This window comes from Argentina silus (genome assembly GCF_951799395.1).
Source record: "Argentina silus genome assembly, chromosome: 2".
NCBI classification, from domain to species: Eukaryota; Metazoa; Chordata; class Actinopteri; order Argentiniformes; family Argentinidae; genus Argentina; species Argentina silus.
This window is the reverse complement of record NC_139656.1, coordinates 4215270-4236727: the sequence shown is the minus strand read 5'-3', so window position 1 is coordinate 4236727 and position 21458 is coordinate 4215270. Positions and strand designations below refer to the sequence as shown.

Sequence of the window (21458 nt, the reverse complement as noted above, 5' to 3'; positions counted from 1 at the left end):
AGACAGATCATGTGACAAAAGCACTATAACATGTTGTAATCATATGAGTGTAATTGAAAACAAACAGCTACGCCATCCTTGAGAAAACAACTTCATATTTCAGTTTTCACACATGTTCAAATGGGTTTTTTCCCCCTCTCTCTCACCTCCCCCCCACCTTCTCTTTCTCTGTTTCTGTGTCAACACACCCTCAGGGTGGGGCTGTGGTTTTCCTCTCTCATACTTGTTCAGTTGCTTTGCGGTTGTATCCTTCCTGCTTTATGGATTCATACTAGAATAATCATATTATATTTAAGAACCTTGTTTATGTGATTAAGTCTTAAAAAAATATTACTGTCATATTTGCATCCTGACTTCTTGCACCCTAACCCTAACCCTAACCCTAGGCCTAACCCTAACCCTAACCCAAACCCTAAACCCTAACCCAAGGTATAGTAATTCTAGTTAAGGTATTGCATTTTCTAACCCTAACTCTAAGCAGTAAATGTGCCAGAAAACGGTGAAACTGTTGTTTCCTGCTTTCTAGGTTCCCTGGGTCATTTCCCATGACCCTACGCTTATATCTGTTTGGAAGTATTGCTGTGTGAGCATGATGTCACATCACCATGTGACTTGTTCTCTACGCTCTTCTGGCAATTGATTTTTTTGCAATTGGAATGAAGCATTTCACTGTAAAATGTACTGTAATGTGCTGTTGAGACGTTTGTTGAGACCTTTCCTTCAGCATTGCATTTGTTGAGGTCTCTTATGTCCAGAAAATAGCCACTTTGTAAATTGTTTTTACAAATGTATTTGTTTTAATATTTTGTTTTAAAGTTTTCAATAAGCAACAGCAACAAATTACCAAACTGCAAGGGAAAGATAATGATTAGGCTACTGCATCCCAGTAAAGAAAGGTCAGTGAAACGAATACTGCCCTTCCCCTAATGCTGTGGTCCTACTAGGTTAGTGCAGGACACAAGTGTTGTCTACTGGCTCATGACATTCACAAGACATGCCTTTCAAATATCATGGCCTTTGGGATTGGGTCAGAGCTGCTATTATTGGATCAGGACTCCATGATAGTCTGCACACCAGAGTGACTCCTGAATATTACTAAGGCAGATGGTATGCTGGGAGTTGTAGTGCAGTAATGCAAAAATACTATTATGTGTATGACATTGAGAAAATAGTGTACTGTAGCATGAGTTAACAGAAGTGTAATAATTCACTGTGATAATATCGCACATTGTTGTGAAATTGATCTTATAGAAGAATATCTTTATTTGCTTACATTAATTAATGATGGTGAACGCAGTATTTCCATGGTAATGAAAAGTTAATTTCAATTGATTCGATTGTTCAGGATGCATGTAATAATTAATGCAACATTTATATTCCCACGCAAGACGAACTACAGTAAGTGGTAATTGGATCTCACTTTTAAATATGCTCCACCCTCTACTCAATATTAATACTCACTCCTATAAATAAATGAACGTGACCTATAGATGCTTCTGTAGTGGGGAGACTGGACTCGGGGACTTGCGCCTGTAAATTTACTGTTTACATTAGTCGGCTCAGACAGTTGACACCAGGGTATAGTCATGTCGAAACCGTTGTCAGACCACGAGAAAAAGAAGCAGATTTCAGTGCGAGGACTTGCAGGCGTGGAAAATGTCACAGAGCTAAAGACCAATTTCAACAGACATCTTCACTTCACACTGGTCAAGGACAGAAATGTGGCGACAAAACGGGATTACTACTTCGCTCTCGCCCACACCGTGCGTGACCACGTAGTTGGCCGGTGGATCAGGACCCAGCAGCACTACTATGAGAAAGATCCCAAAGTAAGTCACTTCGCCGACTTCATGTTCATACGGTATCACTGCATCACCTGTAATGCACAGCTCACATCAGGATAAAGTCTATGATTCTAAAGAAATATTTTAATCTAAGTAGGCCTACATACCGAAAAGCATCGGGAAATATTTGTAGTTTCATTGATACTATTAATTTATAGATGTTTCCAGTATTCATTTATGCTTACTTTACTGTACTGTATATTGATACCAACGGACACTGGTCATAACTTTGGTCATGGTTTACCCTGTCCACATGGGATGAAGAGTATCAGAGGACCTTTATTATGAGAATGTAATATGAGACCTGACACACATACTGTACTCTACACACTTTAACCTCTGCATGTCTTCTGCTCTACTGATAAGAAAAGTACAGGATTATATTGTAGCCCCATAGGTATTGGTTACTCCAGCAGTGGGTAGGAGTGTGCAGCTCTCAGAGATCCCCTGCCTCTGTATAAAGCTCTTCCTGCCATATGTGGCATTGCTGTACTGTGGTGATGGTAACGCCTCCTAATGTCACCACAATGTCATGACATTACCAGTTCTGTAGAGAGCTCAGTAGCAGTCAGAATCAAGATGGTATGCTTATGTGCTCATATTGTGTTGAAACATAAAACCCCACCATGACCTTTTCTTTCCTGCTGTCATTACCATACTGTATACAGTAGTCTTTACAGTTGACCTAGCAGAGCTGCAGATGCACACCACTCAGCAAAGAGCCCATGATCACCTCAGGTCCAGGTCTTCATTGGATGGTCATACTGTATGAGCTTGAACTTCTGTAGCATCAATTAGGATACGATGTGTTGTGTGGGATGCAGCCTGTAACTGGCAGCCTGTAACTGGCAGGGACCCCCTGACATTCTACTTTATCACCGCATCCAAGGTTGACCAACTGGTGTTCCAGGCTGAAAGGTCAAAAGTTAGTCCCTCAAAGGTCATGACAGAAACCCATATGGGGAGGGAAGGTGATAGGACATTTAAGATGACCACAAACATGTGCTATGTCCAAGTACCATTTTATAAAAAATAACTCTGGCTATAACATTTATTGATATGTCTATGTTCATCGTCAATGAATGATGGATCCATTTGATAATCTAACGTTATTAGTCGAAAGAAATATCTTCATATGAAGTGGTAGCATTCACCCCACTGGGCTACATTTCATATAGGCATTTCATGGACAATAATACCACCGTATAACTACTGTATCATTCAAATCCATTTGCTGATCAATTATTTTAACCCACTTCTACATGAGAAACACTGATTCGGATCATAAACTGGGATGAGTGTTTCCTTGAAAGCTAGATGACTCAGGGGTGCTTATAGGGGACACGTCTAGCAATACAATGTGATCACAAAACATTTACGTTTACAGCATTCAAGGGCATTAAGCATATTTGTTTATATTTTGCATCATTACCCAAACAAATACAAATCTTGTTATAGAAGTAAAAGCTTTATTATTGCTACAACATCTACTGATTTGAGGCATTTTTGTCATAAATGGAGCAGAGAGAGTTCCCAGTATGCTGGTTTATTTGAAAGGGATTAGGTGACCTATGGATCTAAAACAGGAGATCTTTTGAAGTATTAATTCTTAAAATGTGCCACCCGGTGGTAATAGGGTATAAATTGTGGCCAAGGGCTGTATAACACGGACTGTTTAACACACAACCCAATACTGTATCAAGTCCCTAACTGGAACTGCTATGTTTTCAGTCCTCTGTCTCACAATTAATGGATATCACACTCAGACTAACCTTTACAACAACCCTGGTTGAAGCTATTTTTGCCTGAGGCAAAATGCCAGCGTTATGTAACCCCAGAAGTATCCGTCTCCCCAATCCCTCCCCTCCCTCTGCAGTGTGTCAAACCACCATGACAAACGCCAAGAGAAAAAAACCTGAAAGGTCAAAGGCTAAAGAAAGGACTTAGGTGTCATATTTCCACATGCTTCTTAAAATATACTTGAATGAGTTTAGAGTGCCAAAGGCACAATAAATTCTTGAACACTTTTGTGTTCCTGAAGTGGCATAGTGTTCTGAAAGTTTACAACAGCAGACTGCGACTGAGAGATACACTAAGTCTATAACACGTCTATAACACGTCTATAAGACATTCATACCCTTAATATTGTCTCTTCTCTGGTTTGTCTCCTCACTAGCGTGTGTACTACCTCTCCCTGGAGTTCTACATGGGTCGTACCCTGCAGAACACCATGGTAAACTTGGCACTGGAGAACGCCTGTGATGAGGCCACATACCAGGTGAGTGATGCACACATACATGACATGTAATCTGACCATGACTCCTCGGAAATAGGCTGACCGTTGCTGTGGGTCACCATGGCAGTCAAACCATGTTAACCGCTGTACTTTTCGCTTCATTCATCAAATGAGCACAGCACATAAATCATCAATAGCTGTACATTCTGTGACAATACGGATCACCAGGTTGTACCTCTGTTATAATAACTGTGTGTCATGGTAACAAAGGGAAGGTTTGACGTCTCCCTTCAAAGCTCAACTGTAAAACCCCTCTGTTTTGTAGCTGGGTCTGGACATGGAGGAGCTGGAGGACATGGAGGAGGATGCTGGCCTGGGAAACGGGGGTCTGGGCCGTCTGGCTGGTAAGCAGCCTTTTCTCCTTCTTCGCAGGGAAAGATGCAGGGCAATTGACATTAGGCCAGTTTCAACTCGGATAGTATTTGAATGGGTTTAAAATATGTATTCACACTATGAACATGTCAGGTATATTGGATTGGGCAAATCTAATCTTCATACTTTCCTATTTCTCTTTACATTGGTCCTCAGCCTGTTTCCTTGACTCCATGGCTTCTCTGGGTCTTGCTGCTTACGGCTATGGTATCCGTTATGAGTTTGGCATTTTCAACCAGAAAATCGAAAAAGGCTGGCAGGTAACACATGTTCCTATGCCTTCTGTGGGCGTTTGTATCAAGTAGGCATACAAAAAGTGCTTTTCCATCTTTTCCTGACTATAAGACTTGGGAGAATATAGGGATGGACTGAGTGTACTTTTTCTGAACTTACCTGACAGACTCTGATATAACCCAATAATTCACAGGTTGAGGAGGCTGATGATTGGCTGCGTTTTGGCAACCCCTGGGAGAAGGCCCGCCCAGAGTACATGCGCCCTGTCCACTTTTATGGCAGGACAGAGCACACCCCAGATGGTGTTAAATGGGTTGACACCCAGGTGAGATTACCAGATATGAGAAAATGTGTGTGTGTGTGTGTACTTGTGTGTGCGCGCGCATGCGTGTGTGTGCGTGCATGCGTGAGTGAGTGGAGGGGAGTGGCATAGGGAAAAACAAGGGCTTGATTTGACAATGAATATGTCATCAATGAATATGGATTCTGTTGACATATTGATCTGATCTCATTCACTTGTGATGATTGTGTTGACAGGTAGTGTTGGCTCTGCCATACGACACCCCTATCCCTGGATACAGGAACAACGTTGTAAACACCATGAGGCTGTGGTCTGCTAAGGCCCCCTGCGATTTCAACCTGAAAGACTGTAAGTGTCTGACACAACAGTTGCAGAATTTTGACGTGACATTTCACGCGTCAAATGGAGAAGGACTGGAACGTGTTTAACAGTATATTTTTCTTTGTCTGAACAGTCAATGTTGGTGGCTACATTCAGGCTGTGTTGGACAGGAACTTGGCTGAGAACATCTCACGCGTGTTGTACCCCAACGATAACGTAAGAACGTATCTTTGAATGACCCCTCTAATATCCATCTACACTGTGTCTGTCGTTTATTCTGAAGTGTATCGTGATAGCATCAGACAGGCCAGTCAGTTTGTTCTCATCTCGATGCTGTCATCCCTACTTCATCCCTAGTTCTTCGAGGGCAAGGAGCTGCGTCTGAAGCAGGAGTACTTTGTGGTGTCTGCCACCCTGCAGGACATCATCCGTCGTTTCAAGGTCTCTAAATTTGGCTCCAGGGAAATCGTTCGCACAGACTTCACCACCCTGCCTGATAAGGTGAGGAGTCCCCAGTGGTCAGTCATAGATACACAGTACAGTAATATGCTGAATAGCAATTGTGTTGTTGTTTTGATCATTTATTTTAATCACTTGTGCTCATATGGTGATTGATAGTTCCTCTCCTGAAAAGAAATAATACTTTCTTCTAGTATTGTGACTGCCTATGGTCCCTGGTCCTGGCATAGATTACTTTTTCTTATGATGGACTGATGGATAGATGATTCACTTACTTAGACAAATGTATTTGCTGTAAGTCGCTTTGGATAAAAGCATCTGCTAAATGCCATAAATGTAAATGTAAGTGGTGATTTATATCCATGTATGGTGGTCATTGTCATTTGCTAATTGCTGTATTTAATGTGTCCATGTCTAGGTTGCTATCCAGCTGAATGACACTCACCCAGCCATGGCCATCCCTGAGCTGATGAGGGTGCTGCTTGATGATGAGAAGTTGTCTTGGGAAAAGGTGAGTGGAGGAGATCATGACTATCATGGTGAAGAAGTGCTATACAAATAAAATGCATTATTATTATTAGTATTATTATTATTAGTTGATTTTGTTTGATTTCTACAGCTTTACAGCTATATGTTTCTCCTGGTGTGTTGAACTCAGTTAGGGTTAGGGTTAAGGTTAGGATTATGGTGGATTTCATTATTTTACTTGTCATTATCCTTTGCAGAGGTGTATTTATCATTTTACAGGTGTATTATAAAATGTTTGTACTTCATGAGTGAAACAGCAGGGGGCAACAAAGACCAGCATAGTAATGTGTCAGCTTGGAGAGTCAAGCAAAGCAAAAGATTAAAAGTAAACTGTCATATATGCCAACAAAGCTAAAGACCACAAGTTGATTTTCATCTCATGATTGCCATCTCATGACTGTGTAAATCAGATGAACCATCAAGTTGGACTCCTTGCACAAGTGTGTTGTCTGATGAGTGTTTTTCTGTGTGTGTTCAGGCCTGGGACATCTGTGTGCGTACCTGTGCCTACACTAACCACACCGTCCTGCCAGAGGCCCTGGAGCGCTGGCCCGTCGACCTGTTCCAGAACCTTCTGCCTCGTCACCTGGAGATCATCTATGAGATCAACCGTCGCCACATGGAGGTCAGTGGTGTACATACTGGGGACCATATATACTGAAAAATGTACGCACTCACTGCAATGTAAGTCGCTTTGGATAAAAGCGTCAGCTAAATGGCATATATTATTAGTATATTACATCAATGCAAAGTTTGCTACAAAGCTCATTTACATCTGTAGTCCCTGAGGCCTGGGCAGGTCAAAAGCATGGCATCGTCATACATGTAATCCTAATGGTTGTCCGTCTTTCACTCCAGAATGTTGCTGCTAAGTTCCCTGGTGATAATGATCGTCTGAGTCGCATGTCCCTGATTGAAGAGGGAGGTGGCAAGAAGGTTAACATGGCCCATCTGTGCATCGTTGGTTCCCACGCTGTCAACGGGGTGGCCCGCATCCACTCTGACATCCTCAAAGCCACGCTGTATGTTTTAGACCCACCCCACACCCATAAATACACACTGGAATCATTCAAATAACTTACACCAACCCACCCACATGCCACATGCAATAATTTGTCTTATATTTAAATTAGTTGTGCGCCTCGCTCATATCGTTTTACAATGGACTGTCACTTGGAAGGAGGGAAATCCAGATCAGAGAACATAACCTCAAATGAAATCACACATTTTCTAGACTTAACTTAACTTAATTGAAAACAAAGATTTACTTCAAAGTGGGGAAATAAGTGCATCATCAAAAGAGAAAATCTGGCAAAGAATCACCAACTCAATACATGCTACATCTCCTATGAAAATCAAATAAAAAAGAAAGGTTTCTGATTTAAAAACGAAGAGCTAAAGATGAACATTCAATACCAATATCATGAACCTTCACTATCTACTGAGTGTACCAGTGAGGAGTCCAAATCATCCCTCCTGTGCTCCATTTCCAGCTGTCTTAAAACCAAAAGCTAACTTTACTGCATCAAAAACGGCTATAAAACATAATGCTATAGATGAAATAATCGTAATCAAGTCGATTGAGACAGTCGGCAATGGAATGCAAAGCATTGGAAAAGCTCTGGTCCCGATCTCCAGGGCTAAATCCAGAATGGCGTGATTGTCAAATCTATATTTTGTGATTACGGTCATCGGTAACATCTAAAGCATCTACGACACTGTAATAAGTCCTATATATTATATTTTCTAGGGAGCGTCTTTGTCTGGTGATAATAAAGTAAATGAAATACCATTTATGTATGATGCGCCACATCCTACCCGTCTTTTTGAAAATTGAGGCGTGAGTTGTGAATATCGGATTAGCGTATTTTGTGAAGATGACACACCCTTCTCTGCGAGCCAGGCGCAGGTGGAGCGCAGAGGCGTTTGCGCGCCATATTGTCGCTTTTGAAAATTGGTCCAGAGCGCAAATCGGGCTCAAACCTCAGATTACCCTTGTGTATCGGCTTGCGCCCGTTTGAAAATCACTCTGATAGTATTTTTTCAGCAGGCACATTCTAATCTTATACTGTATGATTTCAAAGGTCTGAGTTAAGCTCATCTGGTGCCTGTCGTGCTGTGCTCTTTTTACAGGTTCAAAGACTTCTATGAAATGGACCCAGAAAAGTTCCAAAACAAGACCAATGGCATCACCCCCCGCCGCTGGTTAGTTATGTGCAACCCCGGGTTGGCTGAGATCATTGCCGAGGTGAGGCAATATGTTTTACATGCACTGCCATTGTATACTGTATTTCAGTTGGATCTTACTTCATGTGCACAATAATTTATCTTGCGTCAACTCGTTTGTCAGAAAATTGGAGAGGACTTTGTCCGTGACCTTGACCAGCTGAAGAAACTTTTGAAGTTTGTTAATGATGAGGCTTTCATCCGTGACATCGCTAAAGTCAAACAGGTGAGTCTCATAAAGTGGCTATGGTTTATGGATTGGTCAGTAATGGCCATGGTTGTAACTGGGCAATATGTCATTGCCTACTTTACCTATGAATGAATGAAATGTATCATGTAATTTGCCACACTCTGTGCCAACTCAATGTCCCGTCCCCTATCCTCCGCCAAACGTAGGAGAACAAGATGAAGTTCGCTGTCCATCTGGAGGAGCATTATAAGGTGAAGATCAACCCCAACTCCATGTTTGATCTGCAAGTCAAGAGAATCCACGAGTACAAGAGACAGCTGCTCAACTGTCTGCACATCATCACCTACTACAACCGTGAGTACCGCACACGCACGCACGCACACACACACACACACACACCGAACGCACACATACACACTCTGCTTCTCTGTCTCCCTGTCCTCTCTCTCAATCTCTCTCCCTCCTATCTCTGTTTCTTTCCTGGCACTCAACATTTCATTTTTCCCTTCCTCTCTTTCACTCTCATCTCTCTACGATACCTCCCATTGTATTCATAATGTCTCTTTCTCAGGTATCAAGAAGGAGCCTAACAAGCACTGGACCCCAAGAACCGTCATGATCGGAGGAAAGGTGTGTTTATTGCTCTTCAGCTTTCAATAGTGCAAACAATTAGTTAGAGGCTTTAGATATAGAACTAGACCTTACATCCATGACTTCATTCATTCATGTATACCCGATTGTACATTAGGAATGAGCTCAATTGGCCAAATCCGCTGTCTTTCCCAGGCTGCCCCAGGCTACCACACGGCCAAGATGATCATCCGTCTCATCACAGCTATCGGCGAGGTGGTCAACCATGATCCCGTGGTTGGCGACCGCCTCAAAGTCATCTTCCTGGAGAACTACAGAGTCACACTGGCTGAGAAAGGTGACTGCCCTCTTTCCGTGGCTCCTCCTTGATTTTCTCTACACTTGTATACTCTACACCTTCCCTCCCTCCTTCCTTCCCTCCCTCCCTTCCTCCCTCCCTACTCTGTCTGTTTTTCCCATGCTCATCCTCTCCCCCCCCCCCCCCCCCCGCCCCTTCTTGTTTCCTGTCAGCCGTCCCTGCGGCCGACCTCTCTGAGCAGATCTCCACAGCTGGCACAGAGGCCTCTGGCACTGGCAACATGAAGTTCATGCTGAACGGAGCCCTCACCATCGGCACCATGGACGGAGCCAACGTGGAGATGGCAGAGGAGGCCGGAGAGGAGAACTTCTTCATCTTTGGCATGAGGGTGGACGATGTGGATGCCATGGACAAGAAGGGGTGAGCATAGGACATGGACCTGGAGACAGGGGAGAGGTCAGAGGAGGAGTTAGTGTCGGGGATAGGAGAGTAAGGAGAGGCCGATCCAATGAAGGCTCAGACAGTGGGACTGTTTAGACATGAGGACAGAGACCAGTTGAAGGTACAGAGTGACCACTGTGAGATAGTGTGTGGCCAGGTCTCCAATATATGACAGTGATCAATCACGAATGTTTTGAAGATAAATTATAGGTCAATGACATTGAAGATGCTCTGAGCATCGAGTGTTTAAATAATGTCTTTTGTCTTGCACAGATACAATGCTTCTGAGTACTACAACCGTATTCCTGAGCTGAAGCAGGCCATGGACCAGATTGCCGGAGGGTTCTTCAGCCCCAAGCAGCCTGAACTCTTCAAGTCCATTGTGGATATGCTGATGCACCATGACAGGTAGGGCCACCCAATATTGACAGTACAACACATACATACACTCCTATACAGACTTTTGCAGCACATACCCATGCATCTGTACAATAACTCTTCTCTTATCTCATCCCACACATGTGCACACTCACACCCACTCTCACAAACACACTTTTATTACCATGCTTTTAAAAGTGACCTAAAATATCTTCTCTGAGACTACGGATTTCAAGACGATGTTATCTTTTACGAACAGATTCAAAGTGTTTGCTGACTACGAAGACTACATTAAATGCCAGGATAAGGTCAACGCTCTATACAAGGTCAGTGATCGGGTCAAGAGGACATAGGGGATTGGTTTGGATGTGTTCCTTTACTCTGGGTACACGGTGGTGCTGATTATGAATATTATCTTTAAATGTGTCTTTGTTTAGGAGTTTGCACTCAGTCTTTATTATCAGAATCACCAGGTCGGGGCCTCAACAATCTGTGTTTCTTAACCTCCTCAAATGTTAGCTTTCTGTAATTCCACTTTGTCCCTCTTTTTAAAAACAGAACCCCAAGGAATGGACCAAGATGGTGATCCATAACATCGCTGGCTGTGGCAAATTCTCCAGTGACCGCACTATTTCCCAGTATGCCCGTGAGATCTGGGGCATGGAACCCTCCCTGGAGAAGATCCCTGCCCCGGATGAGAAGCTTTAAGCAGTGCCTCTGCTTCACCACACACCCCAAACACATACTACATCTGTAGTTAAGACATATGCCAGTAGATACGACCACCACATTTTTCAAGCTCCTGAGTGACTGTGGTGTTCCATGCCCCTTACTAGTTTGTCTCATACTGTGAACTGACTAGCCGCTGTCTCTCTGTACTCCTACAATACACACACAGGCGATATTCAATGGTGGTCTTCTATTGAGAGTGTTCTGGCTATTCACAGGGCTCTGCCATGCAAAGCTGGTTTAATCAGTTTTCAAACCCTTTGTCATAATATTGAGCCCACTGTAAAAGGAGACTTCACTGTTACATCACAGCTCAGACATGAAGGGAGTTATAGCCTAACCTGGGTGCTGGAGCGAATTGTGTGGTGGGTTTAAGTGTTCTCTTGTTTGTTTTGCATTCTGGAGTACAGTATAGTATGTATCTGCCTTTTTTTTGTCTTAAATGCCAAAACAGTTTGAGCTTTGAGTATTTGTCTCTTCGCTTGAGTGCGTTCAATTTCATAGATGCATTCTCCTAGGATCACAATGTCAGACAGAAGAACCAACACTGTCTTTGGTACTGCAATACTTTACCTGTGGCATATTTGTCACAAAATGTAATGGAATGTGTCTTAGAGAGTGCCCCTTAACAAGCTGTCTGAGAAGATAAAAGGCATTTGAGGAGTTGGTGATTGAATGAGGCTGTAGGCTTATCTTCAGCTAGTCTTTTTACTCAAAGCGAAACGGTCTTCGAATCTTTGTCACCTTACGTAAAAAACGTACGTTTTGTTTTTACAGAAGAAACCAACATATGGGTGTAGTCAATTTGGTACAATTACAGTACAGCTGCTCCACGGTTGGAAGCATTTTATATGGCCTTCCCAGATCTCCCTTTGTTTCAACTGTGGCTGACAAACACATATCTTCTGTGTTTCAAGATGTTCTTGTCTAGCCTTACTAAGACAATAAAGTATACTAGACATACTTTCTATGTATCACTTACTAAAATCTATACAGTATCTGCATTATTCAATCGATCCGCCATAGATATGTTTTCATATGAGAATGTGAAGCACGTGTATCATGAACATAACAGTTATTTCAACACACAGGCACAACAAACTGTCAAAAGGGGTGGAATTCAAGAGAAAAGTTCACTCTGTAGCATTTGGCTCAAAAAGGAACGATTTTACATGGCAAATGATTTTCACACGTTCTCCCCTTACTTTCACCGTTGACCTCCACTGTATTCAAACAGGAAATACTGTTTCTAGGCATGCACACACAGTAACACAGTTACAGACACATTACATCTACTGGTACACCTTGTCACATTCAAACACATGCTGTGTACAATACTGAGACCTTTGTTAACAGGGTCCAAAGTGTTATACGTAGGCTACACTCACAGTGGACTGTTAAGCATTAAAATAGATGGCTATGCAGTACATTTAATGTGTGACCAGTCACTCAAGCTCATTCATTTCATAAGGTATTTGTGATGTGACGAATTTCCAGACCACCCTCTCCCTTTCAGATCCACAACACGGTTGACTACCGGCGTGCATCTGAACTTTTATTCACTGCACTTTATAAACACGTTCTCAACCATTCACACTGCACTGTATGTGTCTTCCTGCCAATTTCTTATCCTACATAACCACCACCTCACGAGACTCTATGAGAATTCCTGTTCATTATGTTTCTGCATTCCTCATGGCTTGGCTACGATTCACCCGTGGCACCTTGGAGCTAGAAACTCATTCATTCCGACATCTCATGCTGATTCTTACCGGAGCAGGGCAGATTCCTCCAAACCATTTGCCACTGTAGAAAACGTCTTCAAGTACTTTTATTACTCTAACATACATGCATGGAAAGCTTGGGGTATATTGCTACTTTTAGAGAGATAAGTAGAATGAATTACAAGATTACTGTGGAATTTGTGAGAAGAATAGTTGTGTGTGTGGGAGAGAGACTGTGTGTGTGTGTGTGTGTGTGTGTGTGTGTGTGTGTGTGTGTGTGTGTGTGTGTGTGTGTGTGTGTGTGCCCCCCACTGTCCTCATGATTCCCACTTATATAATTTGCCCATTAGTTTGTTCCTCTCTGTCAGAACTGTCACCAGGTATTGTTGATTCAGAACTCTTGTTCCAAATGTCAAGCAAGATCAATAGCTGGATGTCTGAGGCTGAGGGAGGAAGGGGGTCACTATTGCTTACAAACTACCTTTCGTAAGAAAATGGTGTGAGAAGAGGTCAACACCTTTCACACACTGCCAGTTGAATATTTATCAATACCTTTTGTTATCTCAATGGTTGAGTCATTGGCTATCATTGGCTATCAGAATATATTCCATTCTCAGTTTACTTGTCCTGCAACGGATGGATGATGACACAAAGTGGAAAATTATCTAATCTTTTGAGACTCTGTTTCTACAAAACTTGATGATGTCAGCTCCATCATCAGTTCCATCACTGACATCGTCAACCTACTTGAATCAGTTTACTTTGTGCTCACACACACACACACACACACACACACACACACACACATGCACACACACACACACACACACACACACACACACACACACGCTCATGCACACACACACACACACACAGACACACACACACACACACACACACACACACATCTAATTCACCCTGCTTCTGACACTGCCCCTCGTTAAAGGATCAATGGGTAAAAGGCTAACCAATCACAACCAAGGGACATCCCTATACAGGAAACAAACTGAACAAAAAGGTGTATGTGCCTCTGCATTTAAACTGAATGTTGGTGTGAACTCACTCCAGAGGACTTTGACTAGGTTTTGCTGCTACACAGCAAGGACTCTCATTCTTACTCTGTGGTCAATGGAAAGAGTAGTTACAGTAAGACTTCAAGCGGTTTAATTGTGCTGCCTGCTTATAATCCCAAGTTAAAGAGTCTATTTTCCTCAGAAAAGCCGTAGGAATTTCAGAGCTGATTACCAACCTGCCAGGACACAGCAAGCGGACTGTTTCTTTCCCTGCTTTTATTTTTCAGTTACTTTTAAGACATGTGACCTATTCCTCTCTCATCAGGATTAAAGTGAATATCTGAATGTTGGTGGCTTTTACTGATTTTTTTATACAATGTCAGTCAAAAACTGGACTTGAAAAAAAGGGACATCAACATAAAACAAAAACATAATTTCATACGGCTATGGTAGTGGCATCTACTGTATCATTTTTGGTCAATTTCTTTCAATGATGGGAATAGAGCATTTTAACAGGTATGTACAGTATACTTTATATGTTTTTAGCACTTCCTTTTTTTACAGAAATTCTAAAAAAGCAAACAAACAACAAACCAAAATCACAACACAAGTGTAGACATGATTAGAGGTTCTGTCCATACCCAGTATGTTTCTGTAATACTTGTATACAATATTGTATGTTGTATTTATTGCCATCTGTTCTTTCATAGGTAGCTGTCAAAGAATCGTCAGCATTAGTACAACATTCATTTGTTTGACCTTTTTTGCCTATGGTGAGTTTTTATTCACTGGCTAGTTAGAAGTTTTGCAGAGAAAGGCTGAAGAGGAGGATCATCCCATTTCAGTAGCATCGAGCATCGTCCCCTTTTTAAGCAAACTTTGGTTGCATTTCTCAGCCATGGCCTTTGCAGACCTCCTGGAACAAGTGGGCAGCACGGGACGTTTCCAGGTCCTGCACGTCACCCTGCTCTGTTTGCCCATCTTAATGATGGCCAGTCACAACCTGCTGCAGAACTTTGTGGCCTCGGTGCCCCCCCATTACTGCAGTGCCCACAAGAACCTCTCTCTATCCCATCTGAGCCCAGAGGAGGCACAGCTGCTCACCGTGCCACTGAACAACCATGGCACCCCGGAGCGGTGCCGGCGCTATGCTGCCCCTCAGTGGCATCTCCTGGCATCGAATTGGACCTCCAGTCCAGAGGAGGAGAGAGACTCTGTGAATGCTGACAGCAGTGATGGATCTGGGAACCCCTCAGATGTGGAGCTGCAGGGATGTATTGATGGATGGAACTACAACATGACTGAGATGACCACCACAATCATCTCTGATGTACTGACTAACAATAGTAGATAATATGAATGTTTCACCTTTATTTAGTGTTTCTGTGTGCCCAGGGTAACACCACTGTAGACCTCAGAGAGGTAACAAGAAGAATGTGAAGAATTCTACATGTGTACTGCTACGACTTTTTGGCCTAAATTCAATCAATTGCAGATAAAGGGTTTCAAGGATAACACGAAAACATGATTGTACTTGGGCAGAAATGATATGCAAAATATATGTTCTCAACAAAACAATGTTTACAGACACAGTGTGAAGCTAAACAATGTAACAGTAGCTTTATTTCATAAAGAAGGGGCTTATGTTTTAGTTATCCAGGAAACCTATTTTCTACAATGGATGTGGGGTCTATGTTACAAACAACAAAATGTCTGTTCTCTTTTTTGTTTATCAGTGGGACTTGGTCTGTGATCTTCGCTCACTAAAGCAGATGGGACAAACCATCTATATGGGAGGGGTGCTTGTGGGATCTGTACTCTTTGGGGGACTGTCAGACAGGTGCCAACAATGTTTCCTATTGGATAGGTCCTCAGAAGTTTGCCAATCAGTATTCTTCTACTTTGTTTGATCCTTTTGTTAGCTGTTCACTGTTTTGTATTGCTCTGTTACATTGTTTCGAATTCAACGTAATCATCCTGCAAATATCTCCGAACAGGCAATACCACTGTTGCAAAGGCAAACTTATTAATGTGAATTATGAGGCGGTTAATAAGATAAGGAGACAAATGACATATAGTACGGTCCCCTTGGTGTCCTCTCTGTCCTCACCTTAACTCCGTCATCAGATTTGGACGACGCTTCCTGCTGCTGACCTCTAACCTGATGATGGCGGTGGGAGGGACATGTGCAGCCTTCTCTAACTCCTTCTCTGTCTTCATCTTCTTCCGCTTCATCTGTGGCATGGCCCTGTCAGGCCTGGTGCTCAACTCCTTCTCCCTGAGTAAGTTGGAGGGTGTGGTGGGTGGACTCTGTAGGCTGAGCAGTGAGACGGTAGGATTAGTGTGCGTTGATACTTGGTGAGGAAAACTGAATTGCTTACCTATTGCATTTGACTTTGGGTAATAAATCCCTCTCCTTTAGTTGTGGAGTGGATTCCAACACGTGTTCGAACAGTCGTGGGCACAGGGACAGGCTACTGCTACACAATGGGTCAGTTGATCTTGGCAGTAGTCGCCTACTTTATTCGGGACTGGCGCTGGTTAACTTTGGCTGTCTCCCTGCCCTTCTACATCTCCTTCCTCTACTCATGGTAAGAGAAAGAGGAGGAGCTGCCATGACACTTTACAGTCAAATGTTTATTGTATTTGTCTCTCCCTTTTTAACTGTTAACATGAACAGATGTAGTTTATAAAGCTGAATGAAAACTCAAAAGATGTCATCGTGAAGAATCAACATTTCAAAGTGTGGACTTTGAGGCAAGAGACATTTACCAGACTTAGTTTGTAGTGATTAATGATATAATTTGTGCAGGTGGTTTCTGGAGTCTGCAAGATGGTTGGTCCTAAATAGAAAGTCTGATCAAGCAGTAAAAAACCTCAAAGCTGTGGCCCGTATCAATGGACGCCATGAAGAGGGTGACAAAATTGACATTGATGTAAGGGACTGTGTGTGGGTGTGTGTATACCTGAATGACACGTAACCAGCCATATGAGTATGACCTTTTGTTGTGTGAACTCGACTTTAGAATGTGTGTTAACACTGTATCTATCTGTGTCCAGATGCTGCAGAAGTCCATGAAGAAGGAGATGTCCTGTTCACAGGGCTCCTACTCTGCCCTGGACCTGGTCCGCACACCCAATATGAGGAACATCACCATCTGTCTAAGCGCTGTCTGGTCTGTCTCCTCTGCCTGCATGCCACTGTGATGCCCCATTAAGTCATTCTAAATGTAATTATCATGACACCAAGGGTAACTTTGTGATATTCCTCAAGGTTCTCAACCAGCTTTGCCTACTATGGACTGTCTATGGATCTGCAGAAGTTTGGAGTGGACATCTACCTGATTCAAGTGATCTTTGGAGCAGTGGACATCCCTGCCAAAGTAGTTGTTACTGTGTCCATGAGTATGCTTGGCCGGAGGCCCTCACAGTGTGGGGCACTCGTGCTGGCTGGGGTCACCATCCTGATCAATCTGCTAGTGCCCTATGGTGAGGATGTGCTATATAATAATAATATATATACCATTTAGCTGACGCTTTTATCCAAAGCGACTTACATTGCAGGGAGTGCATACATTTTTCAAGCATTTAGCGCCATGCTCTACCAACTGAGCCACAGAGGACCACATGTGCTATTGAGTGCATATTGAGGGTGTCGTTGTGCTATTTTGTAATGCTTTATTACTGTGCAGAAAAACAGACAGTACGCACATGTCTAGCCGTGCTGGGTAAGGGATGCCTGGCCGCTGCCTTCAACTGCTGCTACCTTTACTCTGGAGAGCTGTACCCGACTGTGGTTCGGTAATGTGCAGCTACCAGTCCCTCACTTTGTCTTCACCTCTGTCCCTTGCCCTTTGAATAGTTCTTTTAATAATTTACGACTGAGACATTCACCAACATGTATTCATTTGGTCAAATGAATTCAGTCAAACTAAAGTTAAACAAAAACCGATATCAATGACAGACTATCTAGTTGTGGCACGATCTTACTGTGACCCGATGATGGTAACAATTACATCAATGACCAAAATACATAGTGTGTTTGATGGATCTGGATATTATTTTCTGTGCCCCAGGCAGAGTGGCATGGGGTGGGTGTCCATGATGGCCCGTCTTGGAGCTATGGTGGCCCCCATGGTGCTGCTCTCCGAGGAGACCGTGACGTGGCTGCCAGGTTTCATCTACGGGGGAGCTCCGATCCTAAGTGGGGTGTTCGCTTACTTTCTCCCAGAGACTGTGGGTCTACCACTGCCAGACACCATCCAGGATGTGGAAAAAAGGTAAGATGCAGTCGCAGGAGCTGTAGAATGCTGCCCTTAGGTGTAGCAAAGGGAAGATTATTCACAAATGGAAACATCTACAACTCTTCTAAAGGTTGTGAGGCTTTTACATCATGTTTTTATCCGAGTTAAATATAATCCCTTATTTTTGTATTGAAGGTATGGTGCCTTTTCTATGAACCTGCATAGATTGTTTATTTAAAGGGGCAATCTGGATTTCAAACAATAACGAAGCGTCTCCCCGCCACTTTATTTGTGGGATGGGGCTGGAGAAATGTAATTCAAATACATACACAGAGCTGGATGGATGCAAGGATTGACCATCCATGAGATCAAAGTTGCAGTTTTAACCATTTTTGAAGCTATAGTGTTTGTTTACAACTAGAAAAATAAATTCCAGGAGAAACTTTGTCGGCATGCAAAGTCTTATTTCGGTAGTAGAAAAGTTTAAAGATGGTTAACTGTAGACGACAGATAGATTAGCTGGGTAGTTGAATAAAAGTGAGATAGTAGGATGGACCAATGGATCAAATATGGTCAAAGGGTAGCATATAGGCAGATACATGAGAGAAGGTTGGAACATAGATAGACAGATAGAAAGGATTATGGCTCACTTTAGAAAGAAAGTGAGAGTAGGATGGTCAGACGGTAGGATAGCCAGAGAGATGAGAGAATCTCTCTGGCTATCTCCTTTGTATTGCTGAAGTAAGCCCACTAATAATAATAAGAATAAGTATCAGCAATAACAATAGTTTTTAACACCAATTACAATGTTTAATAAACTAATTACAAGCTTATATTTGGGGTTCTGATGGGGTAAGACGGTTGAGCTCATGATACATTTATACATTACGTTCTACATAAATGGCTATATATATCAATAATTTGAAAGTAAAACATGTATGTAACAATCCCAGATTGCCCCTTTAAGGGAGCACCTCTTCTCTTGGTGTTTGAGCTCCTCCATTACATTTACAACTCTATAATTGATGTTCTTTCATTCAGGAACTCTGAAGAAAGTCCCAGTCCCTCGCGCAAGAAGGAGGAGCTGGTCATGAATGACACCAATAATTCCTTGCTAAAGGAGGCTCCCTGAGGACTCCACATCACACTCATCAAATGTTACTGACCTTGTCTGTAGTCCAGTGTAAATATACTGCTGTTGCTCTAAAAAGAAATGTGCACCAAGACTAATAGGTCTTCTGGAGTAGGAGAGAATGACCATTCTCTAAACTATAGTTATTATGTTATGGTAATTTGGATTTTTACTTTTGGGATAAAATTTGAATACTTTGGCATAAATGGGCTATGTCTGTGGTCCAATGTAGAATTATGTTTTGTATTTCTTACATATATATTATCTGCAAGTGGATGATTGAATGGATTGTATATTCCAACTACTCAATCATTTTGCTCTTTTCCCATCTGTCTATGCTCCAAGTTCATATATTTTATATATTAATTAAAAATTAAATTCTGTGTAAACTATTGCCTGAATGTCTTTCACTTACATAGCCCACTAGAATTGTGTCCACACACACGTATGTGTCAGTTATACAATCAGGTAAATCAAACATTGATTTGTACAGAATTAGTAAACTGTGGCACTTGTGTGACTTTTAAGACACCTAAAACAATAAGCCAATGTCACAGAAACCTGTGCGAAACTCCAAATCAAGGCCTTTGAAGATTATTGCACCTTGCTCTCATTTCCATTATAGAATATACATGCTCTTTACCCTGCCCCCCCTTCCCCCTCTTTCTCTACCCCTCTCTCTATCAATATTGTTTGCAGCTTTATTGTTTATTTGACCATGTTATTTTATTTCCCTACATGTTCATGTTGCAGTTGTTCATGTTTCCACATGTCACATGCAATGACAACCTGACAAAGTGAAAACTGTATTTTCGACTGTGCCTTCATGTCATTGCTTTCTGGGTTAAACTGCCCTTCCATGTACACATTTGCATGTCACAACCTTACCTGTATAACCATTGCAGGGGAAAAACTAAGAATGAATATGGGGGTGGTGTCTCAAAGACTGATGCCTTAGTGGTTCCATGAGCAGTCTGATGTATCAGATCTATCAGATCGATCAGATGTATCAGTCAAAATGTTCCAAAGTGTGTATAAAAGTCAATTGTTGAATTGTTGAATTCAAGAAAACTGTTGAATACTGCAGATTTCAGATAAGATTCAATTTGAGATTGTTTTAGAAATAGATTTTATTTTTTAAGTGAAAAAGTATTTGACAGATAGGGCTCCAATTTGCTTCCACTTAAAGGTGAGCTGTGCACCACTAAGTTTAGTTGTCTTGGTCACTATTGGTAATTTGTTTCACAAAGTTTCAGTTCAGTTCAGATAATAAAATGACCATACTGACAGTTGTAGGCAACACATTTAACCACGAGCTGAAGTGTCTATAACATGATAATCTAACTACTCAACAAGCCTACATGGCACACCAAATTCAACCTGCAAGCCATGTTTTCAAGCAGTGGAGTCAGAATTTCACTAAATTGTCCAACTTGAGACTGCACAGTCTGTTCTTGCCTGGCCTTGCCTGGTTTCTAATCTGTAACTCAAACAAGCCCTCTATAATTCTCTCCTCCCAATATTACCATCGAGTGAAGAAGTGGAATTTGGCTTAAAGGTCCACTAAAGTGACTTTGATTTCCATATCAAATAATTTCTGGGTAAATGTTAGATTACATACTAATTTTTTAGAAATAATATGCTCAAAAAGAAGCAAGAAGTACTCCCTCCTAAAGACCTCTTCATCCCCACTATCCCCCTGTGCAAGTTTCTCTCCTGTAAATAAAAAAAAATTAAAAAATTAAAAAAGATCTTCCTTTCTTCTAGCATTGTGACTGCCAATGGCCCCTGGTCCTAGCATAGATTACTTTTTCTTATGATGACTGATGGATAGATGATTCACTTGGACAAATGTATTTGTTTTAAGTCACGTTGGATAAAGGCGTCTGCTAAATGCCATAAATGCAAATGTAAATGTAAGTAGCTTTTTTTGCTTATCAGCTTTATAGTCTGCAGACTACAGGATTGACTGGGCTTGACATATTTGATTGACAGTTCGTAATATATATATTTTTGTTTACTTTTCATTCACAGAAAATGCATAACAGTGGTTCAGGTATATACATGTAACTATAGTTTAGTGTATTGGTATGCCGGACAAATAATGTAATATATACACAGTATATAATAATATATA

The 21458-nt window shown here is 42.0% G+C and overlaps 2 protein-coding genes across 2 annotated transcripts; both read left to right on the top strand.

The window, feature by feature from the left end:
- The first annotated feature begins 1516 nt into the window (after positions 1-1516).
- pygma (phosphorylase, glycogen, muscle A) lies at positions 1517-11665 on the top strand. The gene is made up of 20 exons (XM_083697078.1): positions 1517-1829; positions 4021-4122; positions 4406-4484; positions 4669-4772; positions 4940-5071; positions 5284-5395; positions 5502-5584; positions 5726-5869; positions 6246-6338; positions 6834-6980; positions 7214-7377; positions 8489-8603; positions 8706-8807; positions 8978-9125; positions 9343-9401; positions 9558-9699; positions 9873-10080; positions 10375-10509; positions 10739-10805; positions 11038-11665. Exons 1-20 carry the CDS (start codon positions 1587-1589, stop codon positions 11185-11187), a joined length of 2529 nt encoding a protein of 842 aa, XP_083553204.1. The 5' UTR covers positions 1517-1586; the 3' UTR covers positions 11188-11665.
- A 3178-nt stretch (positions 11666-14843) lies between these two features.
- slc22a6l (solute carrier family 22 member 6, like) lies at positions 14844-19321 on the top strand (the record flags this gene model as incomplete). The annotated part of the gene is made up of 10 exons (XM_083694428.1): positions 14844-15275; positions 15682-15785; positions 16073-16227; positions 16368-16536; positions 16758-16881; positions 17006-17121; positions 17220-17434; positions 17638-17746; positions 18022-18225; positions 19231-19321. The coding sequence occupies 10 exons, from the start codon at positions 14844-14846 to the stop codon at positions 19319-19321; spliced, it is 1719 nt and encodes a 572-aa protein (XP_083550554.1).
- Between the last annotated feature and the right edge of the window lie 2137 nt (positions 19322-21458).